The sequence below is a fragment of the Anolis carolinensis genome, unplaced genomic scaffold (assembly GCF_035594765.1).
Source record: "Anolis carolinensis isolate JA03-04 unplaced genomic scaffold, rAnoCar3.1.pri scaffold_7, whole genome shotgun sequence".
Classification (NCBI taxonomy): Eukaryota; Metazoa; Chordata; class Lepidosauria; order Squamata; family Dactyloidae; genus Anolis; species Anolis carolinensis.
The window spans coordinates 25,374,465-25,401,199 of record NW_026943818.1 but is presented as its reverse complement, the minus strand read 5'-3'; the positions used below and the strand labels follow the sequence as shown (position 1 = coordinate 25,401,199).

Below are 26,735 nucleotides of genomic sequence, written 5' to 3'. Positions count from 1 at the left end.
GACTGGGGGTAGAGTGTCTGTTGTTGCTGGTTCGATATTGTGGTTTTTTTTGGGAAATTGGCTTGGGGCTTGTGGCAGAGTCCTTGCTGTGGCTTTAGGGAACTTTTATTTTCCAAAGGACGTCTGCGTTCCGTCAAGTGCAGAGCTTGGGGTGCTTTACTTTTCTACTCCAGAGGGAGTCCCTTTGCCTTTCTGTTTTCTTTTTTGGAATTTAGCAATCACCACATCAGCCCTTCTTTGCAATCCTGAAAGGGGGGGGAACTTGAAAATAATAGTTTCCGAAGGACGTCTGCGTTCCTGCAAGTGCATTGCTTCCCTCCCGCTCCGTTTGTAATCCCAAGCCCCCGGGCTGAGTGTTATTGCAGCAATCACAAAGACACACATTGTTTTCAAACCTAAAGGGTACATTGGAAGAAATAGTTTCTAAAGGACGTGGGGCACCTGCCAAGGCATTGCTTCCCTCACGCTCCATTTCTATTCCCAAGCCTTGGGCTGAGTTTTATTTCTGCAATCACAAAGTCAGACATTGATTTGATTCAATAGAGGGTCCAGAGCAATTTATAGTTTCCAGAGGACGTTGCCAATCCTGTCAAGGCATTCCTTGGCGTGTGCTGCATTTCTAATCCAAAGTCTACACAAGTAGAAGAGGGACTTTTACAGTGATAAGAACCCAATTGAACAGGAAATAAGACTTTCAAACCAGGAACAGGTTTCTTCAAATATTGAAAAATAGTGTATTATAAAAAGTTATGAAAATTTGCCAAAAATCATAGGAGACAGGAAACATTCTGCAATTTGTTGAGCAAAGAGTGTGGACTGTGTTCTCCCACTGTACCAAATTTGATGAGAATAGCTCAAGAAAGGAGGGTGGGAGAGCCCCAGAAAAGTCCCCCCGGTTTCCTGTTTTTTGGCGATTGCGCATGCGCGTCTGCCATTTTAGAAACATTTTAGAAACATTACGAATTTTCGGAAATATCCGAAAATTTTGGGTGAAAAATTAAGAAATAATTTCTATATCGAAGAGCTGGCACCCCCTACTTTAGAAACGAGAATTGAAACATTTTTTCTATCGATCGGACAAGCCTACCCAGTACTTACCATTGTCCTAATTATAGACCCTTATTTCATTGCAATTGGTTCATTCTGTAAAGCCCAGTACGTAGCATGTGATCATTATGGACCCTTCTTTCATTGCTAGTGGTTGATTCTGTAAAGCCCAGTATGTAGCATTGTGACCTTTGTGGAACCTTATTTCATTGCAACTGGTTCAATCTTCAAAGCCCATTAAATACCATTGTGATGATTGTGGACCCTTATTTCATTGCAACTGGTTCATTCTGTAAAGCCCAGTACATAGCATTGTGATCATTGTGGACCCTTCTTTCATTGCAACTGGTTCATTCTGTAAAGCCCAGTACATAGCATTGTGATCATTGTGGACCCTTCTTTCATTGCAACTGGTTCATTCTGTAAAGCATTGTGATCATTGTGGACCTTTCTTTCATTGCAACTGGTTCATTCTGTAAAGCCCAGTACATAGGATTGTGCTCATTGTGGACCCTTCTTTCATTGCTAGTGGTTCATTCTGTAAAGCCCAGTACATAGCATTGTGATCATTGTGGACCCTTCTTTCATTGCAACTGGTTCATTCTGTAAAGCCCAGTACATAGCATTGTGATCATTGTGGACCCTTCTTTCATTTCAACTGGTTCATTCTGTAAAGCCCAGTACATAGCATTGTGATAATTGTGGACCCTTCTTTCATTGCAACTGGTTCATTCTGTAAAGCCCAGTACATAGGATTGTGTTCATTGTGGACCCTTCTTTCATTGCTAGTGGTTCATTCTGTAAAGCCCAGTACATAGCATTGTGATCATTGTGGACACTTATTTCATTGCAACTGGTTCATTCTGTAAAGCCCTGTACATAGGATTGTGCTCATTGTGGACCCTTCTTTCATTGCAAGTGGTTGCTTCTGTAAAGCCCAGTTCAAAGCATTATGTTCATTTGTGGATCTTGCTTTCATTGCAAGAGGTTCATTCTGTAAAGACCAGTACATAGCATTTTGTTCACTGTGGATCCTGCTTTCATTGTAAGTGGTTTATTCTGTAAAGCTTAGTGCATGGCATTCTGTTCATTGTGGACCCTTTCATTGCAAATGGTTCATTCTGTAAAGCCCAGTGCGTGGCATTATGATCCTTATGGATCCCCCTTTCATTGCAAGGGGTTCATTCAATAAAGCCCAGTACTTACCATTGTGCTAATTGTGGACCCTAGGATTGTGCTCATTGTGGACCCTTATTTCATTGCAAGTGGTTAATTCTATAAAGCCCAGTACATGGCATTGTGACCATTAGGGACCCTTTCATTGCAAGTGGTTGCTTCTGTAAAGCCCAGCTCAAAGCATTATGTAGATAGATGTCACGAGTGACAACCTTTGTGTGTTTGAGAAATAAGAATAAGATTCATAGATAGGTAGATAGATAGATGTCACAAGTGACAACCTTTGTGTGTTTGAGAAATAAGAATAAGATTCATAGATAGATAGATAGATAGATAGATAGACAGACAGACAGATAGATGTCACAAGTGACAACTCTTGTGTGTTTGAGAAATAAGAATTAGATAGATAGATAGATAGATAGATGTCACGAGTGACAACTTTTGTGTGTTTGAGAAATAAGAATAAGATTAATAGATAGATAGATAGATAGATAGACAGATAGATAGATGTCATGAGTGACAACTTTTGTGTGTTTGAGAAATAAGAATAAGTTAGATAGATGTCACGAGTGACAACTTTTGTGTGTTTGACAAAACAGTACGCAAAAATGTCAAAATCCTTCAGCAGCAGGAATAATTATTTATTTCTCTTACAAAATCAAAACAGTTTATACAATAGGTTAACTAAACAAAGGTACAGAAACGGAAAATCAACCGTATAAATGATGCAACTCCCAACCAATCACCCTGTATTAACATTTTTAGACATGGGAGAAGAAGTCAATCTAGGTTTTCTATTTTCTATTGTTACTCCCCGGATCTGGAATTCCCTTCCGGAGGAGATCCGGCAAGCACCCACCCTGGCTTCCTTCAAAAGCCTGCTTAAAACCTGCGCCTTTGGATAACCGAGCCCATAGCTAGTTGCACAGGCCATCTCTTTGACTTGAAACATTGCACTATATTCCTCTGCCCGAAAGCATCTTAGAATATAACATTGTATTTTAGTTCTAGTGGTCCCTCCAGGCCATCCTCTCCTCCATCCCAGTGGTCCTTTTTTCCTCTTTCTTTGCAGATTCATGTTATTTGAGTGATCATATTCCTTCTGCTTATGTGATTGTTTTATTCAATTGTTACGTTTTGTTTTTGTTTTTAATTCTTATAGCGTTTTATAGTGTTTTCAGTGTTTTATTGTACAATGTTTTATGCTGATTTTATATTGGAAACCGCCCTGAGTCCCTTTCGGGAGAGAGGGTGGTATACAAATAAACTTTTACTTACTTACTTACTTACTAGGTTAACTCTAGATGTGTAGACAAGGCCTAGAAATCTGGGAAACCAAGAGTTCAAGCTCAGTCATCAACTCCCAAAAATATGAACAATACATTTCTTTAAAAACACATACAACTGACCTCTTCCCATACAATATACACACATGACAAAGGATCTGATAGAATAAATAGCATTAAATAAAAGGTGTCTGGTCCCCAACCAATCCTGGGAGCCAAAGTGTACTGATTCGCCTCCAAAGTTTTGGAGGGAAAGACAAATTTGGCTCCCCGTGACATAGGAAAAGGGGAGCAAATGTGCAAAAATACAGCTAAAACGTGAGCGGATTTGGAGACTCGAAGCCGGGTCGTGGTCTCGTGTCTCGTTGGTTCTCGTGCGCAAACACCGCCCCGAATATGTCCTCGTGGTATCGCTTTTGTCTCTGTAAACAAAATGATACAAAGGGAATTGACCATTCGTAATAGCATTTGTATTGTTCTCGTATCATTTCTTAATACAGTCGGACCCCATGAAAAGAATGAGGTTGGTAGATACCATAACTTTGTGACCCATGGGTTGCCTAAAGACTCATTAATCAACCTAGCTGACTTCTCTAGGTAGAATGAGGTTGGTAGACACCATAACTTTGTGACCCATGGGTTGCCTTGGGAAGTGTTCGACTTGTGATTTTGTGATATGAAATCGAGCATATCTATCTTGTTTGCTGTGTCATAATAAAATAATAATAATAATAATAATAATAATAATAATAATAATAATACATCACACAGTCCTAGACACTTGGGAAGTGTTCGACTTGTGATTTTGTGATACGAAATCCAGCATGTCTACCTTGTTTGCTGTGTCATAATAAAATAATAATAATGATATATTATAGTATATTATATAAGCCAGTGCGCTCTCAGTTAACCTAAGGACCCAAGCATAATAATAATAATAATAATATTAATAATAATAATAATAAATCTACAGGCTCAACTTGGCCAACGTATTAATATTAATAATTTATTTATTTATTTACAACTTTTCTACCCCGCCATTCTCACCAGAGGGGACGCTTGGTTAACTCAAGGACCCAACTATAATAATAATAATAGTAATAATATATATTTTTTTCGTGTCAGGAGCAACTTGAGTCGCTTCTGGAGTGAGAGAATTGGCCGTCTGCAAGGACATTGCCCAGGGGACACCCAGATGTTTTGATGTTTTACCATCCTTGTGGGAGGCTTCTCTCATGTCCCCGCATGGAGCTGGAGCTGATAGAGGGAGCTCATCCGCGCTCTCCCCGGGTGGGATTCGAACCTGGCAGCTTTCAGGCCAGCAACCCAACCTTCAAGTCACGAGGCTTTAGTCCACTAGGCCATCGGGGGCTCCCAGTAATAATAATAATAATACTAAGGGATGGGTGTTTCAGAGTCGAGTGCTACACCAGACTGATCTGCACGATGGGTTGGCCAGAGTCAGATTGGAGCAAGCGTGTACCCACGAGCACATTCCCGCCCACCTTGTCCTTGCATATGGTGGGGATGCCGTAAGAGACGCTCTCGGTGGAGCCGGACGACAGTGAGGAGGAGGAGCGGCAGCGGCGGCAGCGGCGGCAGCGCCTCTTGGCGGAAGACACGGAGTAGGAGAAGGAGGAGGCGGCATCCTTGAGGACGGGGAGGGCGTCCGGAGCAGCAGGACTAAGGAAAGAAGGGGAAGAATAATAATAATATGGCAGAATATGTAAAGCAAAGTGAAGAACCTGCTTTGATTGAAGTCAAAAATCAGAAACTCCTAAAAGCACAGCAGACAAAAAACCAGTACAAGAAAACCGCACTACAAAATAGAGCAGACTCAGTACAAGAAAACCGCACTACAAACTAGAGCAGAATCAGTACAAGAAAACCCCACTACAAACTAGAGCTGACAGCTGGCACAACAAAACATTGCACGCCACGGGTTCCCCGCCACGCTAGGCACTCACTCGGCTGCATGAGACACCGACGGGAAGGGCTCGAGGGCCGAGGGCACGCTCCTTCCGCTCTCGTGGCGCCTGCAAAAAGAAGAGAAGGAGAAGAATGGAAAAGTGGAAGAAGCCCAACCGGAGTTGGCCCAGGCTCACATAAAATAAAATATTAATAATAGTACTGGCAATAATAATAATAATAATGATACCTTGAGTTTTCCCGGGCGGGATATAAATGCCGCAAATAATAATAATAAATATAATTGTAAAGAAGTCATGATCATTGTGTTTTATTCATGATTGTTATGTTTAGGTTGACTGTTTAAAGTTATATATTTCAGCTATTCTTATACAGAAGCTGGGAGCCTCTAAGGCATGGCCAGGAAAAGGGGCGTGGCTTCACCTTGCTGGTGGAAGCCTTAGAATTCAAAATTTAGCAGTTGGAATTCGGCAGTTGGAGTTTGTCGGTTGAGCAGAGCAGTTGGTTCTATTCAGTGGGAAAGGAGTGTGATCGAAATAAAGAGATTGTGGGAGGAAGTTGAGCAGCTAGAGAGTTTTAGCGGAGAAGGGCTAAAATTAAAGTTGCTGAGCCTTTAGTAGGAATAACTAAAGAGCTGAGGTTACATCCCTAAGTCATAGAAGGACTAGGGTTAACCAGTTAAACTCCCCAGTCCAAGTTTGATCGGATACAGATCAATTAAGTTCAAGAAGGACAGTATTCCTAACTGAAAGAAACAAGTCTTATAAAGCTAATACCATACTAAGCTCAGTGAAACGATTGAAAAGTCTTGCAACACTTACTGTACAGAAGTAACATCGTTCAACTTAAGTTATAACATTCTTGCAACCATCAAGCTTTGTACTATAAATAAACAAGTTACTGTTTCTTCAAATGTTGCTTATTATTTGAGCAAAGCATCTTTCAAAGGTGGTGGCAGCGACAACATAGAAAAGTGAAATACATAGAGGTAGAAGGTGAACCCTTCGCATTTTGGTGGCAGCGGTGGGATCCAAAAAGGTTCCATCCCTGTCATCACATCAAGGCTTCACATAATTGGTGGCAGCGGTGGGATCTGAAGGGATTCCATTCTCTGTCACGTCAAGTCATCACAATAATAAATAATAATAATAAAAATACCTTGAGTTAAGAGTTTATTTTGTTCCGCGATAGTAATAGTAATACTAATAATGATACCTTGAGTTTATTTTTTCTGGACTCAGATCCAAGAGGACCCTACCGGCCGACCCCTGCTCACCTCCTCTTGTCCCTCCCGCGGAGGAGGGGCTCCTGCTCGGGCCCCCCGTCCTCCGCTCTCCTCCTCTTGGCCTTCTCCTTTTCCTGCAGAGCCTTGACCACCGTCTCCCTCGCAAACGGGTCCGGGCTCAGCGCCAGGCGGGAAGGCCGCCGTCCCCAACTGCCCACCAAGGAAGACGAGGAGTAAGGCGAGGGGACGAAGCGGCTGCGGCCGGCTGAGTTGATCCCGGCCTCCTGGCGCCTCTCGGCCACGGAGGGGCTGAAGTCCTTCAGGACCCGGTTGACCCAGGAGGGTGGAGTGGCCGCTGGGAAGGTGGCCCTTGGACCCCTGCAAAGAGGAGGGCATCAGAGGGGGAAAGCGGCTTAACATAAAAGCATAGGCATACCATTTTATTTATTTATTTATTTATTAGCTACATTTATATGCCGCCCTTCTCACCCCGAAGGGGACTCAGAGCGGCTTACAAATTACATTTACATACAATACCCTGTTTCCCCGAAAATAAGATATCCCCAAAAAATAAGACCTAGTAGAGGTTTTACTGAATTGCTAAATATAAGGCCTCCCCCGAAAGTAAGACCTAGCAAAGTATTTGTTTGGAAGCATGCCCGGCGCCCGCCAAACAAAACACCATAGCATGCAGGATTGGTAAATGTACATACCAGTTGTATATGGAAATAATGGTACAGTAGAGTCTCACTTATCCAACATAAACGGGCTGGCAGAATGTTGGATAAGCGAATATGTTGGATAATAAGGTGGCATTAAGGAAAAGTCTATTAAACATCAAATTAGGTTATGATTTTACAAATGAAGCACTAAAACATCATGTTAGACAACAAATTTGGCAGAAAAAGTAGTTCAATACACAGTAATGCTATGTAGTAATTACTGTATTTATGAATTTAGCACCAAAATATCACGATATATTGAAAACATTGACTACGAAAATGCGTTGGATAATCCAGAACGTTGGATAAGTGAGTGTTGGATAAGTGAGACTCTACTGTAGTAACAAGACATTCTTGGCAGGAGTCACAGTTTGTCTGGTTTGGTTATGTTGGTTTGTGATGACAACTATTGTACAGTATAGAATAAATGTTCACTTTTTTGTTCAACAATAAATGTGAATTCTTCTTCATGGAAAAATAAGACATCCCCTGAAAATAAGACCTAGCGCATCTTTGGGAGTAAAAAATAATATAAGACACTGTCTTATTTTCGGGGAAACACGGTATTATATTAGCATAGTACAATACTGGTAATAAATTACTATATTGTACTGTAGCAATATATTGTAATATTATTCGTAATATTGCATGTAAAATATTATATATATATATATATATATATATATATATATATATATATAGGTAATGGAATCACGGCACCGGACAAAACAACTAAACTAAATGCCCCACAACCTCGAAAATTGACAGCACAAACTCTCATCCACGCCTCTACGTTCATACAACAAAAAGAAAAGAAATATTAAGTCCTAGCCACAGAAACGCCTGGCCAGGCATCGCTATCTATATATATAAAAGGGTAATGGAATCGCGGCACCGGACAAAACAACTAAACTAAATGCCCCACAACCTCGAAAATTGACAGCACAACCTCTCATCCATGCCTCTACGTTCATACAACAAAAAGAAAAGAAAAATTAAGTCCTAACCACAGCAACGCCTGGCCAGGCATCGCTATCTATATATATATAAGGGTAATGGAATCGCGGCACCAGACAAAACAACTAAACTAAATGCCCCACAACCTCGAAAATTGACGGCACAACCTCTCATCCATGCCTCTATGTTCATACAACAAAAAGAAAAGAAAAATTAAGTCCTAGCCACAGCAACGCCTGGCCAGGCATCGCTATCTATATATATAAATGGGTAATGGAATCGCGGCACCAGACAAAACAACTAAACTAAATGCCCCACAACCTCGAAAATTGACAGCACAACCTCTCACCCACGCCTCTACGTTCATACAACAAAAAGAAAAGAAAAATTAAGTCCTAACCACAGCAACGCATGGCCGGGCGCAGCTAGGAATTAATATTATTATATTGAATTATTAGTATTACAGTAGAGTCTTACTTATCCAACACTCGCTTATCCAACGTTCTGGATTATCCAACGCATTTTTGTAGTCAATGTTTTCAATGCATTGTGATATTTTGGTGCTAAATTCGTAAATACAGTAATTACTACATAGCATTAATGTGTAATGAACTACTTTTTCTGTCAAATGTGTTGTATAACATGATGTTTTTGGTGCTGAAATTTGTAAAATCATAACGTAATTTGATGTTTAATAGGCATTTTCTTAATCTCTCCTTATTATCCAACATATTCGCTTATCCAACGTTCTGCCGGCCCGTTTATGTTGGATAAGTGAGACTCTACTGTATATTGTACTGTATCAATATATTGTAATATTATTAGTCATATTACATGTAAAATATAATATATAATTTATATTATTATATTGTATTAGTATTATATCGTATTAAAATAATACAATATATTGCATATTACAATATTAATAATAATAATAATAATAATAATAATAATAATAATAATAATAATAATTTTATTCTTGTACCCCGCCTCCGTTTCCCCGCAGGGACTCGGGGCGGCTTACAATGCAAAACAAGCGTACATACAATAACATCAAATACTGAAAACGCACGAACGAAAATTAAAACATACGATAAAATCATAACCATGAATAAGACAAAGTTAAAACGCAGCAATAAAACATAAGGATGGGCAGGTCAAAAGTGCTCTAACTGAGACTTGTAAACATGGAGGAAGTTAAAAGTGCTATAAGATCATGGAGGAGAACCCAAAAGTGAGTTGAACCCTGAGGCTATATCAAGAAATTACCCATGCGGATGCAACCGGTCAGGAATAACCATTAGTACCATTATTACCATATATTATTTATTTATTATTATTCTATTTATTTATATGCCACCCAAGGGGATCAAACGCGGCTTAACGTAAGTTCATTAGCAAACAATTATTATTATTATTTTATTATTCTAATTATTACTGTTATTATATTTATACCCTGCTTTATCTCCCCCCAAAGGGGACTCAAACCGGCTTAACATAAAAGCATAGGTATACAATTTTAATTATTATTATTACCATATATTATTTATTTATTATTATTCTATTTCTTTATATGCCGCTTTATCACCACCCTCCCCCAGGGGATCAAAAGCTGCTTAACATAAATGAATTAGCAAACAATTATTATTATAATATTCTAATTATTACTATTATTACATATATACCCTGCTTTATCTCCCCCCAAAGGGGACTCAAACTGGCTTAACATAAAAGCATAGGCATACAATTTAAATTGTAATTATTATTATTACTATATATTATTTATTTACTACGCCTTAACCCGCCCCCAAAAGAGGATCAAACGCGGCTTAACATAAATGCATTAGCAAACTATTATTATTATTATTATTATTATTATTATTATTATTATTATTCTAATTATTACTGTTATTATATTTATACCCTGCTTTATCTCCCCCCAAAGGGGACTCAAACCGGCTTAACATAAAAGCATAGGCATACAATTTAAATTATATATTATTTTATTAATATTATTCTATTTTATTTTATTAATATTATATTTATTATTTATGCCCCACTTTATCTCCCCAAAGGGGACTCAAACCGGCTTAACATAAAAGTATAAGCGTACAACTTAAATTATTGTTATTATTATCATTATTATTATATATTATTCTATTATTCTAATACAATATAAATTATTATTATATATTATTCTATTTATTATTATTATTATTATTATTATTATTATTATTATTATTATTTATTATCCTATTTATTTATACCCTGTTTTATCTCCCCCCAAAGGGAACTCAAAACGGCTTAACATAAAAGCATAGGCATACAATTTAAATAATTATTATAAATTATTCTATTATTATTAATATTAATATAATCTTATTTATACCCCGCTTAACGTAAAAGCATAGGCATACAATTTAAATGATAATAATTATTATATAGCCTTTTATTTTTGTTGTCATTATTATTCTATTTATTTATATCCCGCTTTATCTCCCCAAAGGGGACTCAATGCGGTTCAACATAAATGCATTAGCATACAACTATTCTTCTTATTATTATATATTATTCTAATTATTACAGTTATTATATTTATAATAATCCAAGTGGGAGGAGCTTAGCCTTCTAACTGGCAGCAATTGGATAAAAAAAATTATTCCTCTCCCTCTAATTAGGACTTTATTTTTCTTTTCTTTTTTGTTGTATCAACCTAGAGCCGTGAATGATGGGTTGTGTTGTTAAATTTTGAGGTTGGGGGGCCTGTAGTTTTGTTGTTTTGTTGGTCGCCATGATGCTGTTGTCGACCGCGTTTTAGGGGATCGGGCCCTTAAGGAGAGACCCGATCCGGTCCTGAGAGAACGGACCTTGGCGGAGCCAATAGGAAAATATGAGCCGCAATACAACCTGAAGCCGAAATGAAGAAGGTCCGCTAAAGTTGAAGGAAAATCCGCCAAGGAGTCTTTATTGAGCAATTCAGCTGAAGAGGACTCTAGTAGCGATCATTCGGTCTACTAGGGTACCATACAATCAAAATAAAGCCATATTTATACAAAATTTCAGTCTGACAGCCCTTTGAATTTCCCACCCTGCTCCCCCGCCCATCTGATCGTTGATAGGCTAGAAGGTTGAACGAGGCGGGCTTTCGTTTCCCGCCTTGCTCCGTTGGCCCAATAGGAAACTGCCTTTTTGTCTCTACTCGGGCCAATCAGGAAAGAGAAGGCGGGAGTTGTTGAAACAATGAGGTGACAGGGCAGGAACTATCGGATTAGGTCCTGCTAGACCGATTTCTAAAAGGTGATTAATTTATCAATGGCAGCAATCAAGGGTGTCCGGGTTTCTGTCACGTATACAGATTTTAGATATGCCTTGGGGTGTCAGAGGTGGAAGCAAAGATGGGTGGTGATGAGCCATATTGACAGGCTCTGCAGGGCGCCTTCCTGAGGTGTCCTGGATTTTCCTTTGGGTGAGATATGACAATGTTTGCCTTGGGGCGAATCACCTTTAGGTCAACACTCCGAATTCGGCGACTCAAGCCCTATATTGTCCATGCAATTTGAATTTGATTGGGTTTAGCGGTGGCAGATTATCCTTTTGTTTTTGGGAAGGGAAGCCTGGGTCATAGGAAATGGGATAAGTTCTGGGGTTCAGGTTGAGTTCAAAATATTTCCTATTTGATTTCATGACTTGACAATTATATGAAATAAAATGAAAAATAAAATAAAGTTGGAATATAAACCATGCTGGGAAAAATACATATTTTCCGGGGATCCCAAAGAGTACAAATACATATAGGCAGATAGATAGATTTCATGGAAATAAGGGAGAATTCATAAAAGTGAGTTACATTGCATAAAAGGGAATCATGAATGATATAAACAATTGAAAATATTTGATAAGAACGAAGTTCATAACATCTGGAGAACCCAGCATGGAAATTCATAAAAGTGGAGTTTTAGCAGCATGATTTTACAATTCATGAAGTTGTTATCTCTTGCCTCAGGCTAAAAGGTCAAACACCTTTTGTGCAGAGAGTCACAGTAAACTCCAGTAAAAAATCTCAATCACCTTCTACTATAAATATATGGAATATAGAACATAAAGTCTTGATTTTTGAACTATCTTTTACAAAGTCCTGGGGGGGGGGGGGGTGGTCACCTCGATCACAATGCCATCACTCTTATATATATAGATTAGCATAACACAATATTATCATTATGTATTACTATATTGTAATATTATATGTAATATATAACATATAATTAATATTATTATATGGTATTATTATTAGTATTATATTGTTTAACATTATAATATTATTATCAATATTATATGTATATACAATATATTGACAGAACGGAGTTGCGTGAGGGTCTTGGGAGTCTGGGGGAGTGCTATGGCCAAATTATCATTTGAAAAAAATACATATGTACAGATTCCTATGCACACTGCACATGTCTTATTTGTAGTGCAAAAAAACAAACAAACAATGAAAGAACAATACAATATTTAAAAATAAGAACAATTTTAACTAACAACCAGAATTTCAATGGGAAGTGTAGGCCTACTTTTGACCAATGAGATAGTCAAGTTAATTAGGATTGTTGTTGTTGTTGTTGTTGTTGTTGTGTGCTTCAAGTCATTTCAGACTTCGGGCGAGCCTAAGTCTAAAACTAAGGGCGGGGGCCAGGTAAATTGCCTTGGAGGGCCGCATCCGGCCCCTGGGCCTTAGTTTGGGGACCCCTGCAATAGGCTCTTGGTTAACTCAAGGACCCAGCCAAAATAATAATAATAGTAATAATAATAATAATAATAATAATAATAATAAAACAACCCAGTGCAATCTCAGTTAACTCAAGGACCCAATGATGATGATAATAATAATAATAAGCCAGTATGCTCTTGGTTAACTCAATGACCTACCCATCATCATCATCATCATCCAGTGTGCTCTTGGTTAACTCAAGGACCTAATAATAATAATAATAATAATAAACCAGTACACTCTTGGTTAACTCAAGGACCCAACAACAACAAAAACAACAACAATAATAAAGATAATAATAAATCACTGCATTCTCGATTAACTCAAGGAGCCAACCTTCTCCTTCTTATTATTATTAATAATAATAATCATTGCAGTCTCAATTAACTCAAGCACCCAACCATAATAATAATAATAATAATAATAAATAATTGCATTCTTGATTAACTCAAGGAGCCAACCTTCTTCTTCTTATTATTATTGTTGTTATTAATAATAATCATTGCACTCTCAATTAACTCTCAATTAACTCAAACACCCAATCATAATAATAATAATAATAATAATAATAATAATAATAATAATAATAATAATCATAATCAACCAGCAGGCTCTTGGTTAACTCAAGGGAAGGGCCTAGCCTAAAAATTTATATTAATATAATATTATATTAATATTATTATATTAATAAGCCAGTGTGCTTTTGATTAACTCAAGGACATAATAATAATATTAATGGACTCTTGGTTAACTAATAATAATAATAGTAATAACAACAACAACAACATCTATGGATAGATGGATAGCTGTGCAGATAAATAGAAAGACAGAAATACATAGATAGTATACATAGGGTTGGACTGGATGACCTTTGGGGTCCCTTTCCAACCCTAGGATTCTCGCTTATCCAACTTCTGGATTATCCAATGCATTTTGGTAGTCAATGTTTTCAATACATCGTGATATTTTGGTGCTAAATTCGTAAATACAGTAATTACTACGTAGCATTACTGCCTATTGAACTACTTTTTCTGTCAAATTTTTTGTTAAACATGATATTTTGGTGCTTAATGTGTAAAATCATACCCTAATTTGAAGTGTAATAGGCTTTTCCTTAATCTCATTATCCAACATATTCGCTTATCCAACGTTCTGCCGGCCCAATAAGTGAGATTCCACTGTATTATTTCAAACCCTCCCAAGGAAGCCGCCTAAGGTTTGGACTCCGACTCCCAGAAGCCTCCGCCGCGTGGGCCAATGAGGAGGGCGCCTGGGAAATGGAGTCCGAGATCCCTGAGGGAAAGACTGACGGGATGGGGAAGAACGCATGCGCTGGAGCGTTGAACTCCAACTCCCAGAAGCCTCGGCCGTGACGGTCAATGAGGGAGGCGCCTGGGAGATGGAGTCCGAGATCCCTGAGGGAAAGACTGACGGGATGGGGAAGAGCGCATGCGCTGGAGCGTTGAACTCCAACTCCCAGAAGCCTCGGCCGTGACGGCCAATGAGGGGGGCGCCTGGGAGATGGAGTCCGCCAAGCTCACCTCCTGCGGGCCCGCCAGGCTTTCTCCGCCGCCGCCACGAGGAGGAGGGCCAGTCCCCAAGGGAGGAGGAGGCGGAGGCCGACCAGCGCCGCGGCCCAAAGCGGGAGGCAGGCCCAGCGCACCCGCCACCGCGGCGCCTCCAGCACATAGCCCTCCAGGCCCGGGCGCCCAGTCAGGGGCCGCAGCCGCCGCGAGGGCCCCCACCACGGCCCCCACCGCCACGGGAAGCCCCTGCCTCGCATGGCTGGTCGGCCCAGAATGAAGGCTGGCGGTTGGGCGGGCGGGGCCTTGATGGAAGGGCTTCATTCTATGGAACTGTCGTCGAGCTAGAATTCGAGGAGGGATTTCCTTGGGAGGGGAAATGAGTCAAGGCTTAGCCAGACATTCTCACCGTCCAGACGAGAAGAAAGAAGACCGAGGAGTTTTATTCCGTTTCAGCTGAAACAGGATGACATCTGCCAGTCATGACAGACATTCTCAGATCAACCCTTTTATCACCAAAATACGGGATTGAATTCCGCGCTACCCCTTTCCCCGCCCTCCTAGGCGCCGATTGGTCCTTAAAGTGGCGGCGGGAACCCTCGTCCAATCAGAGGGCTCCCTAGCCTCGGGGTCCCCCTCCCACCAATCAGGGATGAGGGGGCGGGCTTATCTAGGAACAATGGGTTTGCTGGGGATTAACGAGGAATGATGACGGAGTCATTGAGTCAATGAAGGGTTTCTAGACTAGCAGATTTCTATATGGAATACTTTGAAAAACAGGCCCTAGAAACAGCACCAAAAAAGCCAACTGTTTGGTTCAGATACGTAGATGACACCTTCACCATTTGGAGCCATGGAGAGGAAGAACTCGGCAAGTTCCTGGACCATCTGAACAGCATCCACCCAAACATCCAATTCACCCTGGAAAAAGAAAAGGAAGGGAAACGGCCATTTCTAGATGTTCTGGTCATCCGCAAACCCAATCAACAATTGGGCCACAAAGTTTACAGAAAACCAACACACAGATAGAGACCTTCATAAAAACTCCAACCAAGTCCAAAAAGGAGCACAATCCAAGCCCTGGCAGACCGTGCACAGAGAATCTACGAAGCCCACCTCCTCCAAGGTGAACTCAACCACCTCAACTGGGCTCTACAGGCCAATGGAGACTCCACCACGGACATCAGGAGAGCTGCAAGGCCAAGAACAAGCCACGAGAGTCAAGACAGAGAGGAAAGGGGTTCTTCCCAGACATCAAGGGAACCACTGACCGCATAGGCAAACTGATGAAGAAGCACAACCTACAAACTATTTACAGACCCACCAAGAAAATCCAACCAATGCTACGGTCAGCGAAGGACAAGAGGGATCCTCTCTCCTCTGCAGGAGTCTACCGGATACCATGCAGCTGTGGACAAGTCTACAGAGGGACCACCAAACGCAGCAGCATGGCCCAAACACGGGTCAAAGAACATGAGAGGCACTGCAGACTCACTCAACCAGAGAAATCAGCCATAGCAGAGCACAAGATGAACCAGCCTGGACACAGGATATTATTGGAGAACACAGACATGCTGGACCACTCCAACAACTATCATGTCAGACTACACAGAGAAGCCATTGAAATCCACAAGCATGTGGACAACTTCAACAGAAAGGAAGAAACCATGAAAATGAACAAAATCTGGCTGCCAGTATTAAAAAACTCAAAAATCAAAACAGTAGATGGGAACCAACACTCTGAGGTCTAATGACTAAACAAAGGATGCCCCCAGGCAAGAGACAAACCTTTCCAATGCTAATTAGGGTGATTAACTGAAACATTAATGCTGGCTTCCCAGTGACAAAGGACTCTTGCCACACCCTGGACTCTCCACAGATATATGTTCTTTCCTTACTTAGTTTATCCATACCTCACTACCTCTGAGGATGCCTGCCATAGATGTGGGCGAAACGTCAGGAGAGAATACTTCTGGAACATGGCCACACAGCCCGAAAGACATACAACAACCCTGGTTTCTAGGCTGCTTCTTGGGGTGTCAATATACATTGTGGTCTGGCAGGCTCTGCCAGGCCGTGGTGAGTCAGGTGGGCTGCATTTGTTTTTGAACGGTGTCCTGTCCATGTCGACAGCCGAAGTGATTGGGCCTTGATTGTCCCTGCCCACTAGCGGGTTCTGGGTGCCAAGTTTGTTCCAGGTCCATCGTCGGTGGAGGCCACCGTTCCCCTGGTTGTGGGAGAACTACAACTCCCAGAAAAGAAATTTGGCTCCATCTGCACTGAAGCATCAATTTAATTGTAGTTTTCTTGCCCAAGAGAAGGCTAAAGGCGCCGGACTACAACTCCCAGCATCAAACGATAGACTCACCATGAGTCTATGACACCATTTGAAATATACTATGACTTTCTTTAATTCTGACATAATGTGGAAATTAATATGCTGGCTGTAAGGAGAGCTGGGAATTAGCAAAGCCTCCTTGCAAGAGAAAATCGCACGGCTTGATCGCCCCAAAGTGGTGAGGAAAGAAATAGCACATAGTTTACAGGAGGTTGTCTGCATCCTAAGTGCATGAATTATACTAATTTGGGTACCCAGTGTGACCTGGGTCATTTGAAAAAGTCAGTTTTTAATTGCACCCAATGCATAAGGTTGTGGGTGAACTATAACTCCCATCATGCCAGGTTAACCACAAGAAACTCCGTCAGTACCTAAAGTTTGTGATGTTGGGCAAGTTTGCTCTGGATGGGGTTCAGTGTGCTCTCTGGCTGTAGGGTGAACTATAACTCCCACGCTGGTGAGTCATTGGTGTCTCCTGTGTAGTGGGAGCTATAGTTGTTTGTGGAAGTGGGAGCCTGTCTGTGTAAGTGGACACCCTAGCCACACACATACATACATATTTTCACATTTATTATGTGTATAGATAGATAGATGTCACGAGTGACAACCTTTGTGTGTTTGATAAATAAGAATAAGATTCATAGATAGATAGATAGATAGATAGATGTCACGAGTGACAACTTTTGTGTTTGATAAATAAGAATAAGATTCATAGATAGATAGATAGATAGATAGATAGATGGATGTCACGAGTGACAACTTTTGTGTTTGATAAATAAGAATAAGATTCATAGATAGATAGATAGATAGATGTCACGAGTGACAAACTTTGTGTGTTTGATAAATAAGAATAAGATTCATAGATAGATAGATAGATGTCACAAGTGACAACCTTTGTGTGTTTGAGAAATAAGAATAAGATTCATAGATAGATAGATAGATAGTCACAAGTGACAACTCTTGTGTGTTTGAGAAATAAGAATTAGATAGATAGATGTCACGAGTGACAACCTTTGTGTGTTTGAGAAATAAGAATAAGAATCATAGATAGATAGATAGACAGACAGACAGATAGATAGATGTCACAAGTGACAACTCTTGTGTGTTTGAGAAATAAGAATTAGATAGATAGATGTCACAAGTGACAACTTTTGTGTGTTTGAGAAATAATAATAAGATTCATAGATAGATAGATAGACAGACAGACAGACAGACAGATAGATAGATGTCACAAGTGACAACTCTTGTGTGTTTGAGAAATAAGAATTAGATAGGTAGATGTCACGAGTGACAACCTTTGTGTGTTTGAGAAATAAGAATAAGATTCATAGATAGATAGATAGATAGACAGACAGATAGATAGATAGATAGATGTTACAAGTGACAACTCTTGTGTGTTTGAGAATTAAGAATAAGATAGATAGATGTCACGAGTGACAACTTTTGTGTGTTTGAGAAATAAGAATAAGATTAATAGATAGATAGATAGATGTCATGAGTGACAACCTTTGTGTGTTTGAGAAATAAGAATAAGATTCATAGATAGATAGATAGTCACAAGTGACAACTCTTGTGTGTTTGAGAAATAAGAATTAGATAGATAGATGTCACGAGTGACAACCTTTGTGTGTTTGAGAAATAAGAATAAGAATCATAGATAGATAGATAGATAGATAGACAGACAGACAGATAGATAGATGTCACAAGTGACAACTCTTGTGTGTTTGAGAAATAAGAATTAGATAGATAGATGTCACAAGTGACAACTTTTGTGTGTTTGAGAAATAAGAATAAGATTCATAGATAGATAGATAGATAGATAGACAGATAGATAGATAGATAGATAGATAGATAGATAGATAGATAGATAGATGTTACAAGTGACAACTCTTGTGTGTTTGAGAATTAAGAATAAGATAGATAGATGTCATGAGTGACAACTTTTGTGTGTTTGAGAAATAAGAATAAGATTAATAGATAGATAGATAGATAGATAGATAGATAGATAGATAGATAGATAGATAGATGTCATGAGTGACAACCTTTGTGTGTTTGAGAAATAAGAATAAGATTCATAGACAGACAGACAGACAGATAGATAGATGTCACAAGTCACAACTTTTGTGTGTTTGAGAAATAAGAATAAGTTAGATAGATGTCCTGAGTGACAACTTTTGTGTGTTTGAGAAATAAGTATAAGTTAGATAGATGTCACGAGTGACAACTTTTGTGTGTTCGACAAAATGGTACGCAAAAATGTCAAAATCCTTCAGCAGCAGGAATAATTATTTATTTCTCTTACAAAATCAAAACAGTTTATACAATAGGTTAACTAAACAAAGGTACAGAAACGGAAAATCAACCGTATAAATGATGCAACTCCCAACCAATCACCCTGTATTAACATTTTTAGACATGGGAGAAGAAGTCAATCTAGGTTAATTCTAGATGTGTAGACAAGGCCTAGAAATCTGGGAAACCAAGAGTTCAAGCTTAGTCATCAACTCCCAAAAATATGAGCAATACATTTCTTTAAAAACACATACAACTGACCTCTTCCCATACAATATACACACATGACAAAGGATCTGATAGAATAAATAGCATTAAATAAAAGGTGTCTGGTCCCCAACCAATCCTGGGAGCCAAAGTGTACTGATTCGCCTCCAAAATTTTGGAGGGAAAGACAAATTTGGCTCCCCGTGACATCGGAAAAGGGGAGCGAATGTGCAAAAATACAGCTAAAACGTGAGCGGATTTGGAGACTCGAAGCCGGGTCGTGGTCTCGTGTCTCGTTGGTTCTCGTGCGCAAACACCGCCCCGAATATGTCCTCGTGGTATCGCTTTTGTCTCTGTAAACAAAATGATACAAAGGGAATTGACCATTCGTAATAGCATTTGTATTGTTCTCGTATCATTTCTTAATACAGTCGGACCCCATGAAAAGAATGAGGTTGGTAGATACCATAACTTTGTGACTCATGGGTTGCCTAAAGACTCATTAGTCAACCTAGCTGACTTCTCTAGGTAGAATGAGGTTGGTAGACACCATAACTTTGTGACCCATGGGTTGCCTAAAGACTCATTAGTCAACCTAGCTGACTTCTCTAGGTAGAATGAGGTTGGTAGACACCATAACTTTGTGACCCATGGGTTGCCTAAGGACTCATTAGTCAACCTAGCTGACTTCTCTAGGTAGAATGAGGTTGGTAGACACCATAACTTTGTAACCCATGGGTTGCCTAAGGACTCATTAGTCAACCTAGCTGACTTCTCTAGGTAGAATGAGGTTGGTAGACACCATAACTTTGTGACCCATGGGTTGCCTAAAGACTCATTAGTCAACCTAGCTGACTTCTCTAGGCAGAATGAGGTTGGTAGACACCATAACTTTGTAACCCATGGGTTGCCTAAAGACTCATTAGTCAACCTAGCTGACTTCTCTAGGTAGAATGAGGTTGGTAGACACCATAACTTTGTAACCCATGGGTTGCCTAAAGACTCATTAGTCAACCTGGCTGACTTCTCTAGGTAGAATGAGGTTGGTAGACACCATAACTTTGTGACCCATGGGTTGCCTAAAGACTCATTAGTCAACCTAGCTGACTTCTCTAGGTAGAATGAGGTTGGTAGACACCATAACTTTGTGACCCATGGGTTGCCTAAAGACTCATTAGTCAACCTAGCTGACTTCTCTAGGTAGAATGAGGTTGGTAGACACCATAACTTTGTAACCCATGGGTTGCCTAAAGACTCATTAGTCAACCTAGCTGACCTCTAGGTAGAATGAGGTTGGTAGACACCATAACTTTGTGACCCATGGGTTGCCTAAAGACTCATTAGTCAACCTAGCTGATTTCTCTAGGTAGAATGAGGTTGGTAGACACCATAACTTTGTGACCCATGGGTTGCCTAAAGACTCATTAGTCAGCCTAGCTGACTTCTCTAGGTAGAATGAGGTTGGTAGACACCATAACTTTGTTGTCTGGTCCCAAGAGGATCTTCACCTTTACATTGTGACCCATGATTTGTACAAACCAACGTAATATCACAATATTATGGTACCCACTTCATTTTAGGGTTAGGGTCCACATTCTACTTTTCCACCTGCCTACCTTCAGCTGGAAGCAGTAGTCCTCCGCTTGCTCTTCCGTTAAGCCCAGCTGCTTAGCAAACATCTCCTTCATGGTTTTGGCCACGGCCCTGGCCATGCGGACGTCCCCACAGACGTACAGGTGACCTTCCTCCTCATGTAGGAGTTGGCACACTTTGGATGCCAGAGCCTTCTGAAGAAGATCTTGCACATAGACCTGTGGACGGGAAACTCAACAGTTAGCTCACTGCACTTATTAGAATTCTATATGAATCACAACAAAGAAATATAATAATTTTTTATTAGACCATATACTTATAGGTTGTCATGTATCTCAATAACCTTGAGTCTTTCATCTCTGAGCATAGATCATCCTTGCTGCTGTTGTCATGTATCTCAATAACTTTGAGTCTTTCGTCTTTGAGCATAGATCATTCTTGCTACAGTTGTCATGTATCGCAAAAATCCCCATTTTCTATCAGATAAAGTTCAGGTGTTATTTAACTCTAAGCCTCTCACGTTTTCTAATTGGATCTGAGCCCTTCCACTTATGGTTCCCCAAATCTGTCCTTCTTTCCAACTATGCAATGGAGCCTTACTTTGGGACGGCCTGGCTCTCTGGAGTAGGCAGTGTGGATCCCTTGGAAGATGCCTTTCCGGAGCATCTCCTCCATGTCGTCTTTGTAGAGGTGGTCCAGGTTGGCGTGCCGGCAGCCAAACAGGAGCATCATCCCTCTCCCTCGGATGCCTACAAACCGGAGGAACCAAGTCAGTTGGCTTGCTAAGCCAATCAAAGACCTGGGCCAAGCTTGGCACATAGAACCCCCATGACCCACTCAACCTACTGGAAGGGTTTGAGGGGACTGACTCACCAGAGTGGGTGTTGTAGTTCACCCACAACCAGAGGAACGGTGACCTCCACTGGTGATGGACCTGGACCAAACTTGGCACCCAGAACCCCCATGACCCACTCAACCTACTGGAAGGGTTTGAGGGGACTGACTCACTAGAGTGGGTGTTGTAGTTCACCCACAACCAGAGGAACGATGACCTCCACCGGTGATGGACCTGGACCAAGCTTGGCACACAGAACCCCCATGACTCACTCAACCTACTGGAAGGGTTTGAGGGGACTGACTCACCAGTGTGGGTGTTGTAGTTCACCCACAACCAGAGGAACAGTGACCTCCACCGGTGATGGACCTGGACCAAACTTGGCACCCAGGACCCCCATGACCCACTCAACCTACTGGAAGGGTTTGAGGGGACTGACTCACTAGAATGGGTGTTGTAGTTCACCCACAACCAGAGGAACGGTGACCTCCACCGGTGATGGACCTGGACCAAACTTGGCACACAGAACCCCCATGACCCACTCAACCTACTGGAAGGGTTTGAGGGGACTGACTCACCAGAGTGGGTGTTGTAGTTCACCCACAACCAGAGGAACGGTGACCTCCACCGGTGATGGACCTGGACCAAACTTGGCACCCAGAACCCCCATGATCCACTCAACCTACTGGAAGGGTTTGAGGGGACTGACTCACCAGTGTGGGTGTTGTAGTTCACCCACAACCAGAGGAACGGTGACCTCCACCGGTGATGGACCTGGACCAAGCTTGGCACACAGAACCCCCATGACCCACTCATCCTACTGGAAGGGTTTGAGGGGACTGACTCACCAGAATGGGTGTTGTAGTTCACCCACAACCAGAGGAACGGTGACCTCCACCGGTGATGGACCTGGACCAAGCTTGGCACACAGAACCCCCATGACCCACTCATCCTACTGGAAGGGTTTGAGGGGACTGACTCACCAGAATGGGTGTTGTAGTTCACCCACAACCAGAGGAACGGTGACCTCCCCCGGTGATGGACCTGGACCAAACTTGGCACCCAGAACCCCCATGACCCACTCAACCTACTGGAAGGGTTTGAGGGGACTGACTCACCAGAGTGGGTGTTGTAGTTCACCCACAACCAGAGGAACGGTGACCTCCACCGGTGATGGACCTGAACCAAACTTGGCACATAGAACCCCCATGACCCACTCAACCTAGTTTACTCTATAACCAGAGAGCACACCGAACCCCACCGATGATGCATCCAGAGCAAATTTTAAACATACCTTTGATTTCCAGGTCATAGAGACGTTGTTGCCAGAAGCTTCTGAACGGAGCGATCCCTGTCCCTGGGCCAATCAAAATGCATGGTTTTTGGAAATCTTTGGGAAGTCGAAATCCATCGGCACTAAATAACGCAGCAGAAGGGAGATAAAGTTGTGTTATTCCAAGAGCGAGCAGCCTTCATGCTACCCTGTTTCCCCTAAAATAAGACATCCCCAGAAAATAAGACCTAGTAGAGGTTTTGCTGAATTCCTAAAAATAAGGCCTTCCCCGAAAGTAAGACCTAGCAAAAGTTTTGTTTGGAAGCATGCCCGTCGAACAGAACACCAGACCATGCAGGATTGGTAAATGTACATATCATAGAGTGTTGTACATGGAAATAATGGTAGTAACAAGAAATTCTTGATAGGATTCACAGTTTGTCTGGTTATGCTGGTTTATTTTTGTTCAATAATAAATGTGAATTCTTCGTCATGGAAAAATAAGACATCCCCTGAAAATAAGACCTAGTGCATCTTTGGGAGCAAAAATTAATATAAGACACTGTCTTATTTTTGGGGAAACACGGTATCCACCTGCATTGATCAATATCAATAGACCGTTCTAGCAATTATCATCTCCCCAAGGAACCGTCGTTTTGTAAAGCTAAGGGAACTTAATTGCCCAACCAAGACATCCATGTTTTTATTAGTTCTTGTCATTTGTTTTTAATGGTTAATGTTTAAATTTTTATAATTGTGCATATCTTTTATCTGTTGTTGTGTTTTATATTGCTATTGTTTTTATTCGGGCTTGGCCCCATGTAAGCCGCCCTGAGTCCCCTTTGGGGAGATAGAGGTGAGATATAAAAATAAAGTTGTTATTATTATTATTATTATTATTATTATTATTATTATTATCACCCTCAATACTTTCATTATAAACAGCATTCAAAATATGCTTCCCTCAGTATCCTCTTAAGGCTACAAGTTCAACAGACGTGGATAGCTTTTGGTTCCATGTTTACCTGCAAACGAAGCAAGGGATGCTCTCTTTCAAGTTGATCGTATTCAGCCAAGTACTGCATATCCCATGGTGCACTGGACCGTTTCCATCTGAAAAAATGGGGAGGAAAATTACATGTATCTTAAAACGTGTTTACGAGTGCATCTACATTGTCGAATTTGTGCAGTTCGAACTGCGATGGAATACTGGGACTTTGAATAACTACAGCTCCCAGCATCACACAGCATCGAGCCATGGCAGTTCAGGTGGGATCAAACTGGATTAATACAACAGTGTAGATGCGCCCAAAGACGACGGTCTTCAAAACCCACTGGTGGAAGGACGGCTTACCTTGTGTCCTATAGGCGACCAAGGCGACGGTCAGGTGAATCTCTTTGGGGTCCCAATCCTGCGACGAACTGATGGAGTAATACCTGGGCTTCAGCAAAGGCAGCTGGGACAACAGGAAGGCGGCCGAGACCTCGACGGAGGGGAACTCCTCCAAGACCTCCAGGATGGTGGGGCTGCGGAAGAACTTCCACTTGTTGTACTCCTCCAAGCTCTATGGAGGAAGAGACCCCCAGATCAGCAGCATCCAAACAAAACCAAACCCTTCCTCTGAACTGGCTTTGTAAGTAGAGCTCTGTCACTGAGTCCCATTATCCCCAGGCCAGCAGCCTAAAGGCAAACCAAAACTCAGCCTGCTTCCATCCGTCTCAAAGTAGCACTTCGTCACTGAGTTCCAACATTCATCAAAGCGTAGTCTGTTTCTTTCCCTCAGAACTGGCTTTTCAAGTAGCGCTCTATCACTGAGCCCCATCATCCCCAGACCAGAAGCAGCCTGCTTCCCTCTCTCTGAACTAGCTTTGAAAGTAGTACTATTTCCCTGAGCCCCATCATCCCCAGATCAGTAGTATCCAAGAAAACCAAAACTTAGCCTGTTTCCCTCCCTCTGAACTGGCTTTGTAAGTAGAACTCTATCACTGAGTCCCATCATCCCCAGACCAGCAGCAGCCTGCTTCCCTCACTCTGAACTGGCTTTGTAAGTAGAACTCTACCACTGAGTTCTGTCACCCCCAGACCACCAGCAGACTGCTTTCCTTCTTCTGAACTGGCTTTGTAAGTAGAACTCTACCACTGTGTCTCATCATCCCCAGACCAGAAGCAGCCTGCTTCCCACTCTCTGAACTGGCCTTGTAAGTAGAACTCTATTGCTGAGTCCCACCATCCCCAGATCAGCAGCAACCTACTTCCCTCTCTCTGAACTGGCTTTGTAAGTAGAACTCTATTACTGAGCCCCATCATCCCCAGACCAGCAGCAGCCTTTTTCCCTCCCTCTGAACTGGCTTTGTAAGTAAAACTCTATCACTGAGTTCCATCACCCCCAGACCAGCAGCAGACTGCTTTCCTTCCTCTGAACTGGCTTTGTAAGTAGAACTCTATTGCTGAGTCCAATCATCCTCAGACAGCATGTTCGATGCTGCTTATGAGGTTGTATGGTCTATGCCAGGGGTCCCCAAACTAAGGCCCGGGGACCGGATGCGGCCCATCGAAGCCATTTATCCAGCCCCCACGGCACAAGGGCAGAAGGGGGTTGGGCTAAATGACCCAAGGGGTCTCTTCTTCTCTTACAACCATTATTATTATTATTATTACTATTATTATTATTATTATTAACATTGAGGTTAGGTGGCCATTTGTCAGGGGTGCTTTGCTTGTGCGTTTGGTGCATAAAGGCAGAAGGGGATTGGACTCAATGACCTAAGAAGTCTCTTCCAACCCTCTTTTTTATTATTATTATTATTATTATTATTTATTGTATGACACAGCAAACAAGATAGATATGCTGGGTTTCGTATCACAAAATCACAAGTCGAACACTTCCCAAGTGTCTAGGACTGTGTGATTTATTATTATTATTATTATTATTATTATTATTATTATTATTATTGTAAGTATGACACAGCAAACAAGATAGACATGCAGGGTTTCGTATCACAAAATCACAAGTCGAACACTTCCCAAGTGTCTAGGACTGTATGATTTATTATTATTATTATTATTATTATTATTATTATTATTATTATTATTATTATTGTTGTTGTAAGTATGACACAGCAAACAAGATAGACATGCTGGATTTCGTATCACAAAATCACAAGTCGAACACTTCCCAAGTGTCTAGGACTGTGTGATGTATTTTTGGATGATGCGTGCAGATCCCAGCAGGGTGGCCTTTTATTATTATTATTATTATTATTATTATTATTATTATTATTATTATTATTATTATTGAGGCTGGGTGGCCATCTGTCAGGGGTGCTTTGCTTGTGCTTTTGGTGCACAAAGGCAAAGGGGGATTGGACTCAATGGCCCAAAGGGTCTCTTCCAACCCTCTTTATTATTATTAATATATTATTATTATTATTATTATTATTATTATTATTATTATTATTATTATTAACATTGAGGCTGGGTGGCCATCTGTCAGGGGTGCTTTGCTTGTGCTTTTAGTGCACAAAGGCAAAAGGGGATTGGACTCAATGGCCCAAAGGGTCTCTTCC

At 41.1% G+C, this 26,735-nt stretch overlaps 1 protein-coding gene and 1 long non-coding RNA gene across 2 annotated transcripts in view; one reads left to right on the top strand and one right to left on the bottom strand.

The window, feature by feature from the left end:
- The first annotated feature begins 1,982 nt into the window (after window positions 1-1,982).
- LOC107983678 (uncharacterized) lies at window positions 1,983-24,058 on the top strand. The gene is made up of 2 exons (XR_010000103.1): window positions 1,983-2,475; window positions 17,700-24,058. It is a non-coding gene; the product is annotated as an uncharacterized LOC107983678 (long non-coding RNA).
- Window positions 19,237-26,735, bottom strand: part of nos2 (nitric oxide synthase 2) — a 34,572-nt gene continuing 27,073 nt past the window's right edge. Inside the window, exons 21-26 of the mRNA XM_062959255.1 lie at window positions 24,523-24,733; window positions 24,194-24,281; window positions 23,190-23,311; window positions 21,661-21,809; window positions 21,084-21,278; window positions 19,237-19,820 (exon numbers count right to left, since the gene is read on the bottom strand). Coding sequence (XP_062815325.1) covers window positions 19,710-19,820; window positions 21,084-21,278; window positions 21,661-21,809; window positions 23,190-23,311; window positions 24,194-24,281; window positions 24,523-24,733 — 876 coding nt within the window. The 3' untranslated portion in view covers window positions 19,237-19,709. The remainder of the gene's footprint in view (window positions 19,821-21,083; window positions 21,279-21,660; window positions 21,810-23,189; window positions 23,312-24,193; window positions 24,282-24,522; window positions 24,734-26,735) is intronic.